At 42.8% G+C, this 23,476-nt stretch overlaps 1 protein-coding gene across 1 annotated transcript; it reads right to left on the bottom strand.

Annotated features, from left to right (window-relative positions):
• Nucleotides 1-26: 26 nt before the first annotated feature.
• On the bottom strand, nt 27-23,443 carry zswim7 (zinc finger, SWIM-type containing 7). Its single transcript, XM_036523293.1, has 5 exons — nt 23,368-23,443; nt 19,335-19,356; nt 16,771-16,873; nt 1,410-1,514; nt 27-143 (listed from the first exon to the last, which is right to left on the bottom strand). Exons 1-5 carry the CDS (start codon nt 23,441-23,443, stop codon nt 27-29), a joined length of 423 nt encoding a protein of 140 aa, XP_036379186.1.
• Between the last annotated feature and the right edge of the window lie 33 nt (nt 23,444-23,476).

Raw genomic sequence — 23,476 nt, 5'->3', positions numbered from 1 at the left:
CGGGCGCTGACCCCCAGGTCCAAAGTCTACGTGCCTCTGCCTGCTTTCCCGGAGAGAATGTCGGACATCTGCTGGTCGGTCACCGCCTCCTGCTGGGAGAGTCCCATGGCCTGGCAGAGGTAGGCAGCCAAGATGTGTTTACACTGTGGGGAGTGCAGAAAAGCAGAATTCTTCAGCTTGCAGCAGGGGAGCTCTCAATGAAACAGATGACGGGGCATGTATGTGCGTCCTGTGTGTGCATGCGTGCGTGAGTGTGTGTGTTAGTGAGAGAGAGCAAGAATAAGACAGAAAAGACAGCAATCTGGAAAGAGAGAGAAAGCAAGCAGAGAAGAGAGAGAGAAAATGTGAGAGACATAGGAGTGAGAGTGCAGCGGAGAGAGAGCGAGCAAGCCAGAAGAAGAGAGAGAAAAACGAAAAGCCAGACCGAGAGAGTATGTAACAGTACGCGAGTGCTGCTGAGGTGATGAAAACAGAGGTTTCTGTCCACCTGGGCCGCAGCGCAGCGCTGAACACTGTTGAATCCGACCGCAGCCCCCAAAGGCTGTCCCCAGCCACCTCCGCTCTGACAGGAAGACCCGCACCACGATGACGTCAGCCACGTCAGTCTGTGATGAAGCACCACCACCTACACATACTGGTAATGAGCTTCCCCTTTTCTCTGTGTGCGTGGGAGGTGAGACTCATTCTGCACACCACTGCTGGAGATGCATGTGCATTTTGGTGTCTGATGGCAGCGCAGATTAGAATATCAGACCCTGCCTGCCTGCGGACAGAATGGATGAGCTTCATCTATTCAAAGTCGGGGGTGAGATTTGCCTCATATTTAAAATATATGTCTCTGTTTCTCAAGTTAACCCCGGCGCTACTTAATCAAGTGTATTAGTCATCTACAAATCAAGTTCAGTGAGAAAAGTTTTCCCTCCTCTGTGAGGTTTTTTTTTTTTTTGTTTTTGAGGAAATTTACTGTAGCCATTTGACACCAGCACAAGAGCCGCTTGGGTAGCTTCTGCTTGCCATTTCTCAGACGAGCAAGCTAAATTTAGAGTCATCCTCCAGGGACGAGCTTCTGTCCATTGTGCATACATTATCGGAGGTAGACAGGCACGGCCACATTCGTGAGGAACCCATTCCACCACAAAAGTCCCAAGACTAACACACTAAATAAAATCCTAGCTGTTAAAATATAGCTTGGTTCCCCTTTTGAACGGCTAAATTTCCTTTAAAACAACAAAACAGCCTTTGCTACGCTGAAACACACACTCCCTCGCTGGCTCTGGGAGGAGGCTGCTATGGCCTGAGGCATTGCGACTGCTCTGCTTGCAGATTCTGCACCGTCAAGCAGACGAGCCGCAGCTGAGTTTGGAGTCGCGACCACTGTACTTTTCACATGGGAGGCAAGCGACAGTTACCAGCAAGCTGTCGTTCTTCCGGAGCACGGAGAAGGCGAACGCCGGGCAGGGGCAGTAATGGCAGGAGGTGTAACAGGTATACAGGCGTCCCGAACCTCCGACCACCTGAAACACAAGGCATATCGAGACGCTGCAGTATTTTAGCGGTGACAGGTTCGAAAGCAAAGCAGCAGGAATTTACAGCCCACGGTTCGTAAGAAGCTTGCAAAACAAAGTTCTCACCCCTCCGCCCTTCTGAAGAAAAAAAAAAAAGAACTGTGGCAAGTAAGCATGGGAAGTTTCATAACCCTGCCACCATTTTGAGCAATTGCAGCTGTTTCTGTGCACTGTAAACTTACGCTTTTACTAATGTCGCTAACAGAAATACTTGGGGCATACACATTCCTTAAGAACAGAGATGGGTGATTACAGTCGTGGAGAGGGAAAGCCTTCCATGCTTTAGAGTTATCCTTGAGTCGAAAACAGATTTATCCCTGGTACTACAGGCCATGTGAGTTGTCTTTACAGCCATTTAATGACAATTAGCCTATGCAAATAAAAGATGAGAGGCAGAGCAAAAACAAAGTGATCCTAGAGCTCTCCCAGAAAGGGATTTCCTTTCACCCCAGCATTAGAGAGCAGGGCTCCAGACTGCGACCATTTTTGGAGACAGTGCAACTAAATTTTATAACTAGGCGCACCAGTGCGACTTGAAAATATGCCCGCATATGCGACCATTTTTTGAGTGTGCGCGAGTTAAAATTTCACGTGGTTGTATTCATGCAAGTGCATGATGATCATTAGGCTGTTTTGGTGCCCCTTCAGCACGGGTACTGCGTTAGCCATTGTGGTTAAAGGTAGTACTTTTTCTTCTTCACTGGCTCAGTCGGTCTCTCCCTACCTGCACTCTCCCTGCATGTACACGCACACTGATGATGAAACGTGCAAAACAATCCATTTAGCTGTTACTGTGTTCCAAAGATGAAGCAGTATATAGCTGATTATTTTAACCCTTTCGCACGCAACTTATTTTATGCTATGCAGCGCGTATTACGTTACATGGTTTGTTGTGTTTTCATTAGCGTTATTAAGCTTCTCACAATGAGGGAAACTTAATGTTCAGATTAAAATATTTTGCAAATATCAAGTCTCGAGTCACTGTCAATCTTTACATAAATGCAAAACTAGGGTATGAAAATTAAGACAACTATTCATCAGCATGCAAGGTCACTGATTAATACCATGCTATACCAAAAAAAAAAAAGGGTGCGACCAAATCATGTGCAGGTGCGACCAACTGAGAAAGTTGGTAGCACCGGTGCTACCAGTGGAAAAGTTAGGCTGGAGAGCATTGAACAGTTTACCCAGTCCCCCATAGCAACATGCACAAGGATAATCTGAGGGGCACAGGAAATGAAATACCAGATACAAACCATGATTCATCTCTCTTCTCAGTGTAATGACTCATATTTGAGGTCTCCGTTTTTAACTTTCAAATTAAAACATGGCTCCTAATTCCGGTACTTTGGCAATACCTTCAGCTTTCAGCTCGGGCATGTTGTTCAGCTTTAAGTGATACTGTTACGTGGCACGTGCTACAAAGACTAGCATGAAAACCACCCCTTCCCTTCCCTACCCTCTATTGTACTGCATGGGAACTTACACTGCTGATCAAACAGCAGCTGGCCTGATATGTGCCACAGAAGTACTCCATGATAAACAAACACAGATAAACTTGTGACCTGATGTAATTCTGTATCAGTAAACTCTGGGTGCAAACAGGCTTGAGTGTTCCCCCACTGAGTCTAAATTTGTATCGAATCTGCCACGGGGACAACTGTGTTTGCATGCATGCCCAATGGCATTACGGGACTGGCAGCAAATGCCAGGTCTATTCAAAGGGGCCGTGTGCCATGATTTGCATTCTCTGGCTGCACTTGCTTCAAAACACGTGACTTTGTGAGGTGGATGAACGGCTGAGCGTGGACTTTGCATGCTGCAACACCCGATCTAACAATCACAGCAAATCTCTGGCCATAAGGACTTTCTGCAAAACACACACAATGCATTCACCTTTTCTTCAAACGAGCCCTAGGGTGATATTCCAATCCACACACAATCACGACACAACTTTATACGTAAATTTTGGCTGAGAATATCAATGAAAATCATTTCTTTAAATTAATTTTCTAATAATTAGTTAACCAAACACGATAAAATTAACCTTGGGCGTTTGCATATTAGTACCACATTATGCAGAATGTGGGAGAATGGTTTGCAGAAGCACAAATGTAATCCTGGTGATTTTACCACAAGAGCCCAAGGCAGAAGGAAAGTGGCCCTTGGAATGCTGAGGGCAAGAATGTCAAGAAATCAGGGTCTCCAGACACAGGTCATGCACCGGTCAACAATACATCGCCTACAGTTGCAATACATCCAGGTGGACTCGACTCCTGACCCACGACGACCTGGGCAGCCGTCACCACCCCCGCACAAGGTCGGTATATCAGATTGAGGCACTAACAGGATTGACATATTCCCGCATTAATTTCCCGGAGGAAGCAGCAAAAACACCTAAGCCACCACGTAGCCACACTAATCGCTGCACGGTAAGGCAGTGCTCCAGGCTGAAGGAAGCAGAGCCCAGCACAAACATGTCAACGTGGTGCTGAATAACCACCACAGGGCAACACGCTGTGTCTGGACGCAAAGGTATTTCAAAAGAAACTGGCCATGCATGATTAGGCGGTATGTTACGTTCAGTAGGGAGCTGACATGTTTTAGCACGACAGTAGGGAGAAAGCACACTGCTGACAGAGAGGGACACGTCCTTACCCGTGCTGGTTTGGAGGGGGGAGTTGTGATGGTTTGGGCTGCAGTGAATGCTGAATGCTGAATGATGCCGTGTAGGGTGCATGCATCACTATCTGGACACATAAGCTACTGAACTCGTTCACTGAAAAAAATGGATCCTTCTTGGTCACACACCTACTTTGATTTGATTATGGAGCTAAAAATTTTTGAACAGGGAAATAAATCATTCTGCATTCTCTTTGTTTTTGCTGTGGAAGTCAACTCTATTCTTCACTCTGAAAAATGACTGGCTAAGGAAAAAAAAAAACAAAACAATCAAAAAAATACCACTACTTTCCTGCAGGAACACTCAATAAATCTGGGCTATGGACTCTGGTGTTTTCCATACTACTAATGACTGAGAGGCACACGCAGGGAAAGTGTAACAGTGGCGCCTTGAACATTCAAAAATAGTATGACAACAACTACAGACATCTTCATTCTGAAGCACGACTGTCTGAGAAGGGAGAGCAAGAAGAAAGAGATGCCACTTCAATAAGCAAACGAAGACTGCGTTCCATGATTGTGAGCATGCGGCAGCGTAGCATAGTGGTTAAGGAGCAGGACTCATAATCGAAAGGTTGCCGGTTCGATCCCTGCTGGGACACTGCTGCTGTACCCTTGGGCAAGGTACTTAACCCACAACTACCTCAGTAAATATCCAGCTATATAAATGGATACCATATAAAAATTGTAACACATGTAAGCTGCTCTGGATAAGAATATCTGCAAAATGTCAATGTACCTTTGAGTGAATTAACCTTTATTGCCCCTTTTGTTGACTGTCAAAATTAAAAACAATTACCTCAGTAAATATCCAGCTGTCTGAATGGATAAAATTGTAAGTCACTCTGGATAAGAGTGTCTGATATATGACAATAATGTAACGTAAAACTGTTGAGGCACAGTGTGTTTGATGGGGTTATGGCTGAAGCTATTTCTCTTCACAGACCGTTGGCACTCCCCTAAAGAGTAGCAGCTTTTCCCACTCCTCAAGGGGTTCCACAGCACATGCATCTCACATGCAACCCGTAGACCCCCGTGCTTTGGCAGAATCTAACCCTGCAATATGCTTAGCCCACCAACATGGGTGTGGTACTGAACACTCCGTCAAGCCGCTGTTTACAGTGCTGAATCATAATGTTACATTACATTACATTATAATGTCCATGACATGAATAAACTCAATGACAATAATGGTAAAATAGCAGTATAAGAACAATGCCTGATATCTAGTTGACAATTTAGTTGAGACAGCCTTGCTAGTTTGATGTCTGACAATGCCATCTCAGTATTTAACATGCCTAATTAGGTGACTGAAAGCTAAAGGTGACAAACTTTTGAAAATCTAAATAAATTCAGCTAAAACTCTCCAACTTCTGTATGTAGCCGTCTGCATCACCACCAAGGATCATAGCGTCCTCTCCTCCAGCAAATCCATTTTTAATCTACGGGGCAGCACAGGGGTCAATCAATTATCATTCCCCCGTAGGAATATCACATCCATTGTATTTCAGCACCCTATCAGACCTTAATAAAGATAAAACCCTGCTCTAAACTTCACTTGCACAGTTCTTTCCTACTGCGGGTAAGTTTGCCTCTTACATATACATCATTAGCTAGACCTTACCAGGGCAAAACAGATAAATCAGGGTTTATCAATGTAAGTAATGCTTTTAAGTCGGCAGAATGCGCTGCATTATTTACAGCGTAACAAATTCCTCCCTTGGAGTCGGCGCTTTGTAATTTCTCACAGGTATCTCGTCTGCGGCCCACAGAATAAATGCCATATTTATCAAAGTGGCACTTCATTACAGATGAGTGGCCGTGACAGACAATCCTGTGAGACGAGCCCATAAACAGGGCGGGTCTGACTGACGCCGCAGCGGCGACATGAGCAAGACCCTTCAGGCTGGATACGACAGCGTGGCAAAGAAGCCGTGACGCGTCCCTCGAGCCTTTTAGTAAATTAGAGAAGGATGCTCCACGCGGTGTGCCTGCAAGTGTGCACACGGGCGGGGGTTAGCTGCAAACGGCTCCCTCTTGAGTGTCACTGCTCTGGTCACATCCTCTCAGACTTAAGACTGGGGTCAAAGAGGGAGGTCGCTGAATCAAATGCAACCCCCCCCCCCCTTCCTGTAGGAGCGAAACCAAGAAGCCTAAGCCAAGACCTATGTTTATAGATGGAATTCTTGCCTCTCTGGGACCACTTAAAAAGCAATAGCCTGGTCCTGGAAGTTGGAGGCCCAGTATAGATGGGCTCTGCAGCTATAATGGCCCATAAGGGAGCGGAGGACTGCGGGGTTTAATGGGGGCCACTGATCAGGGGATTAATGCATCACCATGAATCCTCAGAGTCACTGGAAATCATATATTTGGTGGTCTGGACATTTTTGTAACAATGGCAGCTCATTTGACTCGGTTTCGTCAACAACAGCAACCTATTCGTGCGGCTCTGTATTTAATTAATTATTGAACATGTAAATGAAGGCAGAGACATCATACACTGCATGGGAGAAGCAAGAAGTGTCATTTTCATTTTCTCTTCTATCTTTCTGAGGAAAACATCTTATGTTTGTTCAAGGGTACCACAGAGCCTCTTCCTGCAAATCAATGCTCTAGCTATGTGGTTACAGGACAAATTCCCCACCCACTACTAACTCTGCCATCCAAATGCTAATGGTGAAACAGCACTTAAGACACAAATTCTCAAGTAATGTATATAAAAATAACCTGAAAATACTATTTCATTCTTTGAACAATCACTGCTAGTGAAGAAGAGTTAAACACAGTAAAACACAGTCATCACACAGTATTTCTCTGCAGACATGACAGTGTGCTCCAAGCTGCATACTTCCCTGTTCAAATACCCAAAAAGCAACTGGCACTTATTAACATAACAGGATCTGCAGCGTGAAGCATACAACACATTGCTCTTGGATGTGCCATAGTGAACATGCCTACACACCTGACACTTTAACCCTGGATTATAAAACACCCTGGCAAAAAAAAAAAAAAGTTCCATAAACAAAAGTCCTCCCCTTTAACCCTACAGGGCTTCCTTCCTAAATCATCCTATAGGACCAACGTGCCTGAATGTTTTCTCTCCACCCAGGGTGTTCCAATTAACCCCTAACACCCAAGAACATGCCATTCTTTCACCAAACGGTTGTATGTTTTTTTTAGCCAGTGGTACCATGTGCTACTGGTTTACAGAAAATGTAAAAAGAGCAGGGAAGCTGCACTCCAGGACCTGGGTTGGGCTGAAGGATAAGAATGAGACTGGGAGTGGGAGCAAACAGGCCGTTGCCATGCCATGCTCTGCGCATTCCAGACTTTCATTCTTTTCCCTGGTGTAAACGCATAACCCCCCCCTCCCCCCCATCCTCGCCTCCAGGGATGACACCCGCATAGAAACAAAAGTTCCTCTGTGCCGCCGGGGCTCGCCGCGTATCAAATGTCTGCGCTTCCACTCTGACCCCACGGTCACGTTTATTATTCTCCCCAACAAAGGGCGTGCTTTGATCCACCTGGGAGAGTCCTTCTGCTAACATTCAGCGACAGGACATGTATGAAAGTTGTATGTCTCATATAGTCGGCCCCCGCCCATTGACTCAACTAACAAACGCATGGTGCATGGAGTTTATTATAGCTAATCCCTTGAGTGGTTACCCAAGCACAAGTGGCTTTGATTTTGTGTACTCTGATGGTGCTGGGTCTTGTCATTATTCCCAACACACACACACACACACACACACACACACACACACACACACACACACACTTATATGTAGTTCAGTTATATTGGATTCATCTGTGCATCTGGCTGTAGACGAGCCTAACATTATTCATGGACATCATTATTTATTATCATGATATCATCATTACATTTTTCATGGGTATATTGCTGCATTAACAACAAGTGAACAAGGAACCCCCAGATCTAAAACTTGAAGAGTCCCTGCAGCTGTTCTTAGACAATATAATGGCTCTTTACCTTACACATCATTCAGCAAGTAAAACAAACTTAAGACCTCAAGACTCATTTAATGTATCAGGGTAAGGTTAGTAAGCATTTCAATAAAGATACCCAGAATGAAAAGGTGTTATTGGACCCACTGAGCAAATGGATCAATTCAACAGCAATGCTCCCCTTGATATATTTTCTCACAGAAGCATTTAAGCAACCGCTTAAGTCTTTTAATCACACTTCCAACTCTTTTACACTCCTCCTCATCTGCAAAGTCAAACCAGCTGCCTTTTATACATATGCAAAATCACAAGTCTATAGGAGGCCACTGATCTGTCAGCTAGTGAAAAATCAGTTTTGACTTTGAAGAAGTTCAGGCAGGGTTATTAATATTCTAGGGCAGGAAGAAAACTGTCTTCTTTATGAGCAGGGAAAGGCCAGCTCATCCATTAGTGTCAGTGCAACTCAACAAGTTTGGTGGTTACACACCAAGTTCCAGGATTTGCTGGAGAGGGGTTAGAGTAGCAGCAAAAACATGCCATACATACACACCCTTTTATTATTGAATAATATGAGAAAAAGAGCCAAACTATCAATACAGGTGATTTTCAAACGCTATTGTTTGCACAGTAAAAAAAAAAAATACTTGATCAAATGAGTACTGGTGAGATGACAACTATAAAGAGATATCATAAATTTATGAGGACAGACCTGTCACCTGCCAGTCAAAGTAAGTATCTGCTTTACATGATGAATGCTTCCACCCATCTTGCCCATAGTTCAGCAATACTCCACATCAACTTCCTGCAGTAGAGCAGAAATGCAATGACCTCTTACTTCTGATGATTCAACGTTTTTAAAAAGCACTTTTATCCTTTTTACTGGAGAGTCTCTGTAATTTGAACTAACACTCACGCTTGCCTGGAATTAAGAGCAATGAGACACGTCGTGTGTTGCAGTTAATCTGACCCCTGTGAGAGTAATTTGTGGCATCTGATCCATCCCTAGAGGGATTTTTCTCTCTCATCGCCAAAGTACACCATATCCAACAACATGGTAACGTACATACTATGTACACATTTGACCTGTGCAGTAGATCCTTCATTTAATACCTGAGATGGCTTCATGTGTGCATAAATCCTCAGCTTCTCACAGATGACGTGAATGTACAGTGCACTAGAACTGTCCACATCAATGCTCTCGGGCTGTCAAATCCACCTCCTACATCAATATGTTTTCCCCTGCCTCACAGACCCTTAGGGCACCACTTCAGTACAGCGCTTTGGTCGGATGCCAAATACCATATAGGGACGCAGTCAGGATTCAGCTAGTACCTGTTCAGTTTTAGACACGGCAGATAAAATAAAAGAAAGTGCTGAGCGTCCCATGTGAGTTAATACATTTTTGTGTGATTACACATGGTGACTTTCTTCACATTCCTAGCGAGGAAGCAACACGCTTGTATTGAGTAACTTTCTGCAGTGAGGGAGTTACAAATTTCTAAACATGTCCAGAAGGTTCCCTGCATGATTAATTGACATTGTGGCATGCCTCTAAGAACACAGGGAATATGATGAGGCATTTAATACGATAACGTGTATCATAGGGATTCACATAAACCATTTCCTTGTAAACAAAAGGACTATTAATCTCTAGGAAAAGCTCACTCCCTCTAGTTGTTTTTCCTCAATACATACACTGTTCCAGACAGAGCAGTTGGAATGGAGGATGCATTTAATTTGGTTTTGTCTTCCCTCTCACCAGCATGTCATGAAATGGGTTTTAAAAAATGCCTTTCCTTTCAGATCAAAAGGCAAATCTAACTTAAATCCTAACTCTGCCCTCCTCATCCTGTGTTCAGTGGCGCACACCAGATAAAGTCATTTGATGAGAATTTTGAATAATTTCAAAATTTAAGTAAAAGTTCAAAAACCGAAATGGTTTATAAGGCCCAATGCTGCAGTGCTTATAAAAGGAGAAACAAACAAGGCGATCAATATGTATTTTCACTACAGAACTCATGATTAATACAAAAAAGAAAAACGCAAAAAAAAAAAAAAAAACCCTGAGGACACTGAAAATTGCCTCCGGTCATTTGACCAGGGCCGCTCTCTCATAAATAATATAAAAATATGCACGCAGGCGCATGTCCAAAAATAAAACAAGGGTAAAAAAAGGAGTGAGTCAGATGACAATATGGAGAAGACAGAAACACAGGGAATACATCTGTCATGCCCTTATGATTTCTAACTATATCACCACCAAGAGGAAGCAGTCAACATGACGGCAGCATCACAGTGCTACCAGTCACACACACTATATTGTGACCAGATACTGGGATCCTGCATTCCTTTATCCTCTGTTCAGGAGGTTACAGTTAGAAACAGGGGGTTCCGTTTCTGTCTGCATTCCGAAGCATTCCTATGAATATTCCGTATTAGACCACGCTCATTCAAAAACGTCCATTACAAGCTGACAAATCATAATGTCTGCAGCTGCGATACTGGCAAAGACAGAATTTTCAAAGTGGTGTGCACCGAGCTGCCTGCCTGCTCCGTGTGTCCAGAATCCGTGTGCTCTGTTGGCACGACTCCAATGCTGACAGGCTGCAGCGGATGGCCCCCCTGCCTACCAGTGAAATCCAACAAGGGGGCTCAGCGTGAGAAACTCACAACAATACATTAAAGCACTCCAACTCCAAATACCTTAGCGTGAGTCTCCGCCTTACATAAAAGAATCAGGAAAGGTGGGCGGGGCATGCGTCTGAAGAGGCTGAGACTGACATGTTCTATTCTTGAAGGTGAATGGAGAGAGGTCCTGAGTAGGTGGAGCTCAGCCTTGTGCTTGCATGTTTTATGTGACAAAATGCAGACGGATCATCTGGTTTGTAAACTTGGGAACTTGCACGCTACTTAACCTCTGTATATGGTGAATTGAAAACATTTGAGGCCAAGTGAGTGTGTACCCATGACAGATCTGAAGACATGTATTAATGACCACAGGTGTAAAAATAGTCATCTTTAAATCTGCTACGTAGTGTTATCAATACAGTACTGGATGCGCCGCATGACTCTCCCCTCCTTGCCAACCAGTAGCAAAGCAACTTTGTTACTTAATTTTACAGATGAAAGGGAATTCCTGACTATTAAATTCAAGTATTTTGTGTATACTTCAGTGAACAGCCCAAAATGGACAGTGGGTCAAGAATGGGTCAACGGTGTTCCCCTAATGGTCACACAAATGTCGTAACAGTTAAACACACTTGATTTACCAGCGTACTCACATGCACCCACACCCTCTACGCCCACATTAAATTAGCTTGCTGAAAGAAACCAGTCTCCTGGGAAGAAGAGCAAAACATTTATGTGGGATTTTAATGTTGTAAATAGTTCCTGGGAAATTACACTACCTAGAAAACAAATGTAACAGTTAAAGGCAACTCTTGAGTAGCAATGTCTTGTAACTTGTAAGTCATGCAAAATGCAAGGGCGCTCATCTGGACATCAGAAGAGAAAAACTGAATTCAAAACCATGAAATAACTGAAACAGAATCTGAGCCCCAAACCCTGTAACTGTGTCTATGACCTCAGAAAACTGCTTCAGAGCTTATTGTCGTTAAACAATTGAACCTATAAATGGAGTTCTGTGTAAATCATTGTAATAATGAAACACTTCCCCACAGACTGACCATGAAGGAGGAATGAAGTGGGCAGTCATGAAATTGGCTGACAGCACAGAGCTGTGTCTCATGACTGATGACCTGTAATGAACAAAAATCACAACCTAGGGTACAGTGCTACATCTTACGGCTGCAGCTTAACTGTGTCAGTGCAACCGAAACCAAGCACACACTCTCATTCGCGTGCCATTCCCACCCCCCCAACTAAAGGGAAAAAAAGAGCAACCGCAAACATCCTCACGCCCACGCATCTGCATCTGCGTACACGCACACACACCTGCACAGGGCCTGACACATGCACCGATGAGCCAGGTACAGTCACAGACATTCTTATCAGCTTGTATAAAAGTTAAGGAAACAATTCAAATTCTGGCTGACGTTAAAACATGACTAGAAACATGACTGCCGGGAAGGTTATTTTGGTCTTCTCTGGCACTGTGTTAGAGAGAGAGGGCTTAGTTACAGATTACTGCTTGCTTAAGTCATATCTGCAGTTCACAAAATACAGAGTGGGTCCTGACATCACTGGCTTCCCACAGAATCTTGTAAAAACAGAAAAAAGGACAAATAGACTTGTATTGAGGCCAGTGGAACATGTCATCACAGCTCTTTTCTTCAGGAAAGGAGATTTTACTCTCCATCTTTTCAACATACCACATCACAGAAACATCTCGAACACCATAGGTCTCGCATTCCTGATTAAAACCAGAAGATGTAATGTTGTCACTGGTTTTAAGTTACTGTCAGATTGCATCGCCCATCCTGAGTTTCCTGGCACTGTGAGTTATGGTACACATGAGATGCTCAACCTTTCAAGCAGTTTTTTTTTTTTTTTTTTAAACTCAGACTTACGCTAAATTATGGACAAACAGAGAAGAAATGCTCTCGAATGGTCTTTAAACAAATGTTATCCCTGTCTGAACAAACTGCTTCTACAAAGAGATGTTGTTCTTTTTATGGATGGTTCCCATGTCAGCGTATTCATGTTTCTCCAGCTTTGTTCAGCTAAGGCTCAATTTCCTTTTATCAACAGGAAGGCATTGTGGTTTTTAGTCTAGCATTTGTATATTGACCTTGTGTTATGAATAACTGAAGAAATGATTCAGAAAGTTAACAATTAACCTAATAAATCAAGTTTACATTGTGCACCAAGTGTTGTTGAGGATTCAAAATATATATGGTTGCAGAAATTAGAACCATGAATAACATAGCTCTGTCATAAACCCTTTGTGAAAACAACCCACTAACTGACAGGAATGAAACTAAGAAGTCAAATTACAAGACCTAAAGGAGTGGGCCATTGTTGATCCCTGTGTCCTGAGAAAGGTTATTCCTTTGTTGGTTATTTCACTGTAAGACCATTTGCAAAAACACTGCGTAAACTCCAGGGCCACATGAGGGGGTGTTTGCAGGAAACCCGTTCCGCGTTCCAGCCGCAGTTCCACTGTAACTGGCCCAATAAAACGGGAAGCAGGAACCCGGCCTCCTCGGACATCACAGGCTTTTGGCCGCAGCGGGGCTGCGAGCGCCGGGGGGGGGGGGGGGGGGGGGGGCCCCCGAGCGGCCAGCGCAGCGTTGACGCTCTTCCATCAATGCGCCACTAACCCCCACCCCCAACGCCTCCCCTCCCCCGAGCCCCTCGGCCTCGTCCGCCCTCTGCGGGCACGCCAGCTGCTCTCAAGGCCAGCGCTGCTCGGAGGACATCTGGACCGTGATGGAAAACCAGGAATCCGGCCCTTTTCGGGAACAACGGCGGAGTCTTGAGGAGGGCTTTGATAAGGTCAGACTCACAGTCTTGTTCGAGAACATCGACACCATCGCTCCACTTCCCTACAAGGGAACGGTAATTGACCTTGACAGTTTTGCCACTGCTTTCAAACACAGCACCCGGTGGCTCATCAAACCTTTTTCCTAATGAGCTGATCCGGCACTCCGAGAATTTTTACCATTCCAGCTCAGTGACTAACAAGACCCTTATAATACAGTTCCCTCCAATTGTAAGGGACACTGACATAAAGACACCGACACCCATTTTCCCACTTCCCGCTTTTAAGAATCAAATACATCAATCAAAATTATGTGAATCTCACAAGCAGAGAGCACTGTATATGCTCAATTAAAGCGAGGACAGGGTATTACTGTGAGCAGCACAGAGGTCTACAAGTCTCACACTTCTTACTACAAGCCAGCTACTAATCTCATCACAGAGGGGGTTTAAAATACCAGCATCAGAGATTGATGAGTTTTAATATTGGCATTGCATTTACATTGATTCACTCTGCAGATGCTGTCATCCAGAGCGAGTCACAAAAAGTGGATTCAAAAGCAGGTTGGGAAAGCCCGCCGTGTGGATATTGCCACATTAGAAAATCCCTGAAATAGGAGTGCCATTGTGGGGAAACACAGCACTGGTGATGTCATACGTCTTGTCAAAAGGCACACAAACATACAGTGCTGTGTTCAACTTTTTATTTGATATTGCCACAAGCTCTTATTGGAAGAGAGTTCGCCACTGACCTTTTTCCGCTGCAAAAGGTCATGCTGCCACAAGGCCTTTGCATTCGATGTTTAAAGTGCCATCAGGTTGTAACACTGAGCTACAATATTAGGAGGGGGTCAGAGTTCGGGAAACCAAGATGTAGCTGGAGTTGCTGGGTTTTGAGCCTGCGTCTGAAGCTGGACAGTGAAGGTACTGTACATCCATACAGTCGTGATAAAGGCAGCACAAGCATTAATGCATTACATGACTGCTCTGCACAAGCAAACATCAGTCTGAAGGCAGCTACACAATTAGGAAAATGTTTTTGCAGTTACTGATACTTCAGCTGCATATTGTTATCTTCAAAAAATTATAGCTGAAACTTACAGAACTAACACATCACCTAAAACATAGCAGTTTGTAGATGGAACCACAAAGGACCCAGAAACAAAAATCTGAAAAACAATTGAAACGACATTTAACATCCAGGAGACAACACTTCACACAGTAAAGACAGACTGGTCCATAAAAATGTCGTTCTAGTGAATAAGGTGAACTTTCAGACACAGAACGCTGCCAGCTGTCACAGAATACCTACTTCTGGCAAACTATCCTACTCTTCCTACTATTTCTTCAGGTGGACTGTATCATTTTTTTTTTCCTTCATTGTATTAGATGGTGTTTTTCAATTAACTCACACCTAACTACCTTCGTTTCTTTAGTTGTTCCTTATTAATTCAGAGCAAATTTGTTTTATGCAATGTGAGATTTTAAATTCAACTGTCAGATTTCAGCACCGCAATATTTTGGAGTTCAGTCTGCAACAATGCAAAATAAATGTCTATTTCTCATGTGTCTTCATGACTTGGACGAGGCAACGTGATGTCCATTGTGTTCTGAGAGCTATGCCACCAACTGCAACGGTAGGGGTTTCTTAAGAGTGACTGCGCAAGTAACTGCTTACTGTAACTGGACCTGGTAACTCAAGACCCAGGGACTGCAACCGCAATGCACTGCAATTTCTTGCCTTTTTTTTTCCTGTTGCAGCCATCACTTATGACAGACATCTTCCAAGTGTAGCGGGGTTCAGTCCATAGTTATAACACTGTTGCTGGTCATTTACATTTTAACAAGCCTTTTTCCTTTTGGTTTCTCTAAGTGTTCCTGTGGTCGTGTCTTTCTGTTATAAAGTATGTCGGCAGGGCATGCTAAGCGCAACCAATCACAGCACGGCCTCACTGTCCAACCAATCAGGCTTAAGACTGAGATGCATCCTTTGTTGTTAACGGTGAGAGTTCTTCCAGTTAAAAAGTAAAAAGTAGTATTCATGGTCTTGCCACGTATGCTATGTCTATGTCTGCTCTTTGGTCCCACAGAGGGAGAGGGAGTTGCTGTCCTTCTCGTAATCTCTTCTAGCAAGGCTCCGAGGGTGGAATAATCCAGTGACATCAACATGGCCACGAGCCAGCACTGGATCTAATTATTCACCGAGCTGTCCAGGTACTCAAGTATCACAAATACAAGAGAAGCCAGTGAGTAAAGTGAGAAATAATTTATTTAGCTTCTAAAAGCAACTAAGGATGACTGTCCCTGAAAGAACTCAAACGTATTAGGTCAGAACAGTATCAGTGAAGGGCTACTAGAAACAGCGCAGCAAGCTAGCACAGCATGTTTCACCCACTCCGGTACCCCTCAGGGCACTGAGTGGTAACTAGAACATACCGCTTACAGAGGAACACCAAAGGACAAACACTGTAAACAAATAAATACGTGAGTCAACATTTATATACAGTGTGTCAACCTCGTGTATACAAATACATTCTGTAATCATATTCTTTACACGTGTAAACATTTATATGGAGACCACTTATGAAACGTGAGAGGAAGAACAAAAATACCACAGATGTCAAGGAAACTGCCTTTTTCATTGGTAGGGACAGGTCCCACACAGAAAACATAGTAAAACACCTGTGCAGGAACCACACGAAAAAACAGCTGACTGATGTTCTTTCACTCTATGGACTGCTTTCTCTGATGTCCCCAACTGTCTACTGCCAATCTGAGGGGACCCCACTTTAGCACTAACCAATACATGCAAAAACTGAAGTATGAATGTATCCATATCCATATATATCATCAAACATATCCAATATCAAATTACTGATTTATATTCTGTACATAGACAATGATAATATTTTCACTGGTTTGCCAAGCTCCAGGAGCATATACAGAGGTCCAAAGGAGGTGCTCTGGTTAACAAAGCAGAATTCTGGGTGGGGGTTGCCGTGGGGATGACACGGGTATATATTTTGTTAAACGAGTGTGCTTCTGACATCGATACAGGTTATGCATAGAACGAGCCCTGTAAGAACGAGGCAGGGATGGATGGAACCGTTTTTACCTGAAACACGGTTCGCCCGCTGGGGGATGAGAGACAGGAGACAGAACGCTGATCCACCAGGTCCAAGGCCTGTAGGGCTGAGGGCCCGAACACGAACTTCAGCCTGGCAGAAAGAGACACACAGTCAACCTGCCTGCCAACTGGCCACGTAGGGCTGTTATCAAAATACAACTAATAATAGTAAGTTTTCTTTTACTATAGAATTATAGTAGGAGTTTGAATTTATTACATTCTGGAAAAAGTCAAAAAGTGATTGAAGCTCCAAAGAAATGTAAAGGTGAATCAATTAAATTCTGGAAGAAGTTGACAAATATAAAGAAAAATTTACCCCACAGAATGGGAGCTGGAATTAATTACATTCTGGAAGAAAAGTGAAAAAGATTTGAAAATTAACCCTACAGAAATATAAGCTTGAATTCAGAAAAAAAAAATCAAGCCGAAATGAAAAAAAATTCTTAGGAAAAAAGTCATTAATTATTTCAAGTATTTTCAGATTGACACGCAGTGGCCAGACACACTCCCAAGTAACAGGCCAATAAAAGGTTAAATGAAAACTTCCCACAGTGGATAGGGGCTTTCGACAGAAACACAGCGGTGTAATCCCTGTGAGAAAGAGAGGAAAAAAAAGAACGCCTCGTTTGTTGAAAAGTGTGTTTGGCGGGGCTGGAAAACTCCAAAGCAGGGAGAAGTGACAGGACAGTGAGAGTGGCCTCTGTCGCCACAGAGGAAGTGAGTGGGCCCGCGCAGGAAAACCCAGCCATCACTCCCCCACCAGCTGCAGCAGCAGGAAGTGCCCCGTGCGCACGTCCGAGGACTTACTACTGAATAATATCTAAAGGGCATCCACCACCTGGAAATTTCTCCTATCAAACAGTCACTGGATCTTCAGGGACATGAACAGGCTGCGTTATAAGAGTCATAACTACTACTCGTGCCAACCGCCCCCGCCCCCCTGCCCCCTCCGCTCCACCTCCACAAATATTTTCATACAGCCAACAGTTTCATCCGCCCACTACTATTTTCTTAAGAAATTAGAAATGTCAAATACCAATATAATAGCACAATGCTCTGGCACTCACAATACAATTATAAAATACAGGTGGCCTGGCACAAACTATTGCATACATAAATTCTACCAATGCTTCATATTATAGTGATCATAATTATCACAGTATGACACCTCTTTATAGCAAACCCTTCAACATTTAAGCAAGCTGACCTCTGGCAGCAGCTTAGCACAGGCATAATAAATTTCACACACAAAAGGAAGCACTACAGACATTACATATTTCAGAAAAATGGTACAAACACAAAGGCAGATATAACACTCCTGACAGAAATATCTGTAACCATCACAAATCTCCACCCCCGTTTCCGGAGGCTGAGGTAACACGCAAGTATTTCATCTGAATTTACCAAGGCGGTTTCCCAAGCCACCCAGCAGACATGGCAAGCTCTGCAAGCTTGCTCATTAATGACAGACAGGACCTGATAAGCCATGGCACACAGCCAATGGCCCTGATCTGTGATCAGTGTAAAACACAGAATATCCGTTTCATCATCATTCCCATCTGACTCGGTTTGAAGTGGGGCCGGCTGATCTGACGAACACAGTGACGTATACTCCAAGACGACACACAGAGGCGCTACAGTCTGGGTGACGCCGCGCCGACCGATGGCTGACATTCACCAGCCCCGTCACAGTGGAGCTGTGCGCTGCCAAACACATGGCACGAAACTGCTGTGGTCTCCAAATAAACGATGCAAATAAATCAAACCGATAAGCCCAATTCGAATTTAATGAAGCATTGAGAGGAGAAATCCTGAGAAGTAAGTACGGGCTTAGAAAGGCGTCGCTGCGGTCAGGGGCCGCGTAAGGAAAACACCTGGACAGGATGCACGCGTGGAGCGGCCCGCTTGTTGGTGGCGTGAAGACGGACAGACCGAACGCTCGGCGATGGTTGCTCAAGACTGTGACTGGACAAAGAGGCGTTCCGTGACACAGCCCTGTGTTCCAGATTCCTGCAAACCTGCCAACTGCCATTTGGCTAAAGCTTTCGCAACGGAATCGTCAAATCCTCATATGGAGTCCCCGATACTGATTCCTTTTCCATGTCTTTACACCCACAAACTGAGTATGACATTCCTGAGAGATGAACACCTCTTCAAAGAAAACCAGGTTCTCACATTTTTTTCCTCTTAGTGTAAGGCAAAAAAAGCTCCTGGCAATCGTTGCTGTCATACCATTTCACCATCTCAGTGACTCCTTTACGGTGCCTTTCATTTTGAACAGATATGACCTGATAGACAATGTCAGCAGTAGCCCCAACAATAACTGTGACATCCATGATATTCAAAATTAGTCCACTGTCTAAGTGCCCCTGGAAGTGCACAGTATTGTTTAAACCACTGTTTTATAGTCTACTCTGATCCATTTGCAAACACTTAAATGTAGCATTTGGCAAAATTCTCAGGACATAAAAATGAACACATATAGCACATCATAGCATTTTCAGACATTTTTGCCACTGTAGCACATGTGGAATGAATAAAGTCATACTCACGCCAAAAGAAGGTCATCGGGAACTGGAAAGAATTCAAAAATGTATAATTAGATCACTTACTTTTGAAACAAACCCTGCACATATTACCTTGAGAACCATAATTCATTTTCTTTTTCTTGGGAAGTTGCAGCAATGTTCCCTTAAGCCTCAAATTCCTAGCACACAGGATTAGCTGTGCATATACTATACACCATGAAATGAGCTAACACATTACTCATAATAATGTGCTTTGCTTCATAATGAAGCAAAGCGCCTGGCTTCCTCATGTCAGATTCAAGTAACAGAGCAAATTCAGTAGCACTCCCCCACTATATTACAACAAAATGTTTAGAAACCAGTACTCTGGCTGTGAAACATGGCATGTAATATTAACTGACAGAGAATTCTCTGTACGATCCAAATGGTAGCTTAAGAAATGTTATCTGTCCAAAGCAATCTTAAAGACTTCCCCCACACACTGTGCATTTGGTGCTGAAACAAGGTACTGTAATACTGAATGGCAATGGTGACATTTACAAATAGGCACTGGGAGTATATTATAAAGTATAAACATACAGATCAAATGGATACTACATACATGAGCCAGTTATTAAAAAACAATTAGCAGCATATTTATTTTTTTTACTGATTTAGATATACTGCTTTTATATTGCTGATATATTGCTTTTAAGCCTAAGATTTTGAACCTGCTTTTGACTGTTCAAACTGCTTCCCGTATGAGCAGAATATCAGATCAATTCCCTCATATTCCCTCATATTCTACATACCTATATGTAAAGGTGTGTGGCCACATATTGCCCTCCATGATGACACAAAAACAAAAAATATGATACAAACAGAAAATTTATAACATACTAGGTAACTTTTTCTGCTTGTAAAGATGTTATATGTAAAAATGTTGCATTTTAATCTTAAAAACGTTGCACAACAGCAACTTCGTTAACAAATGTAATCTGCAATCATCTTTGGCATGGATTCCATGGGTCAAGTGCTTCCTTTAGTCTTTTATGAGGAGATGGCTTTCTGACAACTCCTCAAGATCTTTTGGTTTTCATCTGGGAACTGCTTTTAGTTCGAACCAAAAATGTTTGATTGGACCAAGGTCTGGAAAACAAGACAGCCAGTTAGGAACACTTTTTTGTGCTCAGGTAACCATTTCTTCGTAGATTTTGTTGAATGCTTTAGAAGCTTTTTTATTCCACAGCATGTTTTCTTCACATGAACTTTCTGCTTTTTACACAAAATATAACATGGGTGAATATATCCAAAAAGCTCAATTTTTGTTTCACATTACCAGAAGACCTGCTTCCAACCGTCATTCAGATAGCACTGAGCACAGTCAAATTGTGTCTTTTCAAGGTTTGTCTTCAGAGCAGTGTCCTTCTCTGCAATCCATACATGAATGCCACATTCCCACAGGTGACTTTGAACAGTACCTTGTGAAACTCTGTATCCTGAAGATGCCAGTTTATATTGGAGATTCTCAACTACAGCCTTTGGACTAACAGTTGCTCCTCAAGCTATTTGTCATATAGTCCATCGTGGTGAGACACATTTGTGTCCTGTTCCTGGCAAGGTTCCCACTTTAACTTTCTAGATAAACCTTTACATTAAGGTTAAATCAGATAACTAATACATAAGTTCATGTTACCATAAATAAGGTATTAACTGATACATTTACAAAGCATACACAGAATTTACGTTAGCAAGTAGTTGCAAGTGCACTTGATGCCACATGTTCCAAAGCTATGTTGAAGATTTACACCATTATGATACATTAGAAGCTGTCATGGCACATTAATTATTTGGAAATTATTATTTAGAAATTATTTAAATATAAAGGTGTGAATGGTTGCCATTTTACTGTAAGTACACAAAGAGGATGAATTCATTTTGAAGTACCATGAGTTAATGTTTAACAAACTGTCATCACATATCCGTCAGTCATTGGTAGGGACGTGAATAATAACTAATACATTAGTTCATGTTAACTAATGTAATCGAAATGTAAAGTGCTACTCAATTCTTAACAACGGACATGGAAAAGGTGGTAGATTCATGCTATTTGTGAATACTTTTACAGAACTTTACTCTTTTTTTTTTTTTTTTTAAACTTTTTCCAGTTTTCAGAGCGCTCTGTGACCATGACCATGATGATGAAGCACCGTGATGAAAATGTGGGGTTGAATTCCCAGAATGTGAGGGAAGAGGAAGTCACAGCGGTGGCGGTAAGCGTTTTGAAAACAGTAAAGTTCACCAGGTTTTCCAAGTCTGAATAACTGCTGAAGAACTAAAGGCCCCCGTGGAAAAAAAAGGAGCAGGACAACAATCAGGATCCAGCATTCTGCAGTTGGACTCCCCAGGCAGACCAGCGGGGCCAGGCATAGCTGCCAGCGCTGTTTTCAACAGGAAAACAACACACAGGCAGGAAGTAAACCGCTATCTCAAAAGCACAAAAACCTACTGATGTCCAACACAATATTCAGCCCTCTCTGACGTCTATTTCTGAAAATTTCCCCTGAACCCTGCATTCTAAAACACCATTGCGTCATTAAAAAAAATGGCAACGAAAGCGCACACTTTATATCCAATGCGGTACTGTCATTATTATATTTAGTATTTCACATTTATAAAGTTGAACTTTATACTAATAAATACAATCAGAGATGAGTATGTTGTGGTGTAACAAGCTGGAAATTTGTCAAACACATAGTCAGTACTCCTCCCTGTGGTGACTTTGTAGTAGTGCAGTTCCCCAGTCCTGCAATTCTCCACATTACTGATTCCAGAGCTTTCTTTCATGACCATCACTTAGTCTGAATCTTTATTTTTGTAATAAATTTTAAAGCATCAATAGCTATTAAGCCTCAGGATTATGTATGGATCTTATCACTGACCACAGAAAGAACAGACAGTTTGTGACAACCTGTGGTAACTTAAATTGAATGAATATGATTCCAAATAAGATTAGGCTAGTTATTAAAACCAGTTTTCATGGCAAAGAATGTCTTGTGTCAATTAAATCTTATTGAACTTGCTCTAAAATGTATCAAATAAGTGTTACATCACTATAGAAACACTATACAAAAACACCATTTGTAGCTATCTGGTTAAACAGGAGCTAAAACATATGAAGAGGTCTGAAGACAGTTATCGCATATTGTTTGAGCATCTCCCTTTTTAAGGACCTGTACAGGTCATTCCTTCTTTGACTATATTCATAAAGCATAAATGATTGGCAAACCCAGCTAATCATGTGATAATTGTAGTAGTGTATTATAAACATTTGGTTTGGGGTATTTTAATTAACAGTCTACTCCCAGGAGAACGCTCACCTGCAATCTAAAAACTGATGGTGCCACAAAACATGTTTTCCTAATCTGGACAGCTCAGCAACTGCAGCAACTACTGTTTCATGAATGACGTAACCAATCAGGACAAACTATTACGTTCACGATAGATTTAACATTGCAGAATTTACATTAATGTTGTAATGAGTTATTCTTTTCCCTTTCTTTTACTCTTTTTACTGGATGTGTTGTAGGTGGGCCAGTAGGGGGGCAGTCTTCTCATTGAACAAAGCAGAAAACCCAGTACAGTAAGAGACACTTTTGGACAGGCACTAAACCAGAGGTGGACACCCCGGCTTCAGAACGTAAACATTCTACCGTGTATTTGTTCTAGCCATTCACTAAGTAAGGTGATTTCACTGATTAGCTCCTCTACCTGGCTGAAGAGTTGTGCTAATTAAATTCAGCTGGTGTAGTGCATGGGTGGAACAAATACGTGGCAGGACTTTTACTTTCTGAAGCCGGAGTGTCCACCTCTGGCTCTAACTCACTGTAATGTTTAAGACCCCATGGCAATGAATGCAAAGAGCAAGGGCCTCTCTGGGGTCCAGGCCATAGAACCACCCTCCTGACACAAACCTGTTGACACTGACCCTTTGCAATCAACACCTTCAGATGTACATACAATAAGTGCTCGTATGCTTAACATTCTTAGCGTGACATGGAGCTGCTCTCACACTTACTCTGTGACGTTTCTTGATAAGCCTTCTTGACATCTCTTAAAAGTTCTTCAGCCACGGCAGGCAAAAAGGAAGACATCTCAGTCCTGTGCGAGATGTGCAATGGTTACAC

The sequence above is a fragment of the Megalops cyprinoides genome, chromosome 3 (genome assembly GCF_013368585.1).
Source record: "Megalops cyprinoides isolate fMegCyp1 chromosome 3, fMegCyp1.pri, whole genome shotgun sequence".
NCBI classification, from domain to species: domain Eukaryota; kingdom Metazoa; phylum Chordata; class Actinopteri; order Elopiformes; family Megalopidae; genus Megalops; species Megalops cyprinoides.
This window is presented reverse-complemented; position numbering and strand designations above follow the sequence as displayed.

Bases quoted from the DNA above. Each gene is read 5' to 3' on its own strand.
- zswim7 (XM_036523293.1), bottom strand. From the start codon at position 23,443: ATGTCTTCCTTTTTGCCTGCCGTGGCTGAAGAACTTTTAAGAGATGTC. The intron at 19,357-23,367 runs GTAAGTGTGAGA...AATTCTTTCCAG, and splicing joins TTATCAAGAAACGTCACAGA to TTCCCGATGACCTTCTTTTG. The intron at 1,515-16,770 runs GTAAAAACGGTT...CTTGTGTTTCAG, and splicing joins GCGGGCGAACCGTGTTTCAG to GTGGTCGGAGGTTCGGGACG.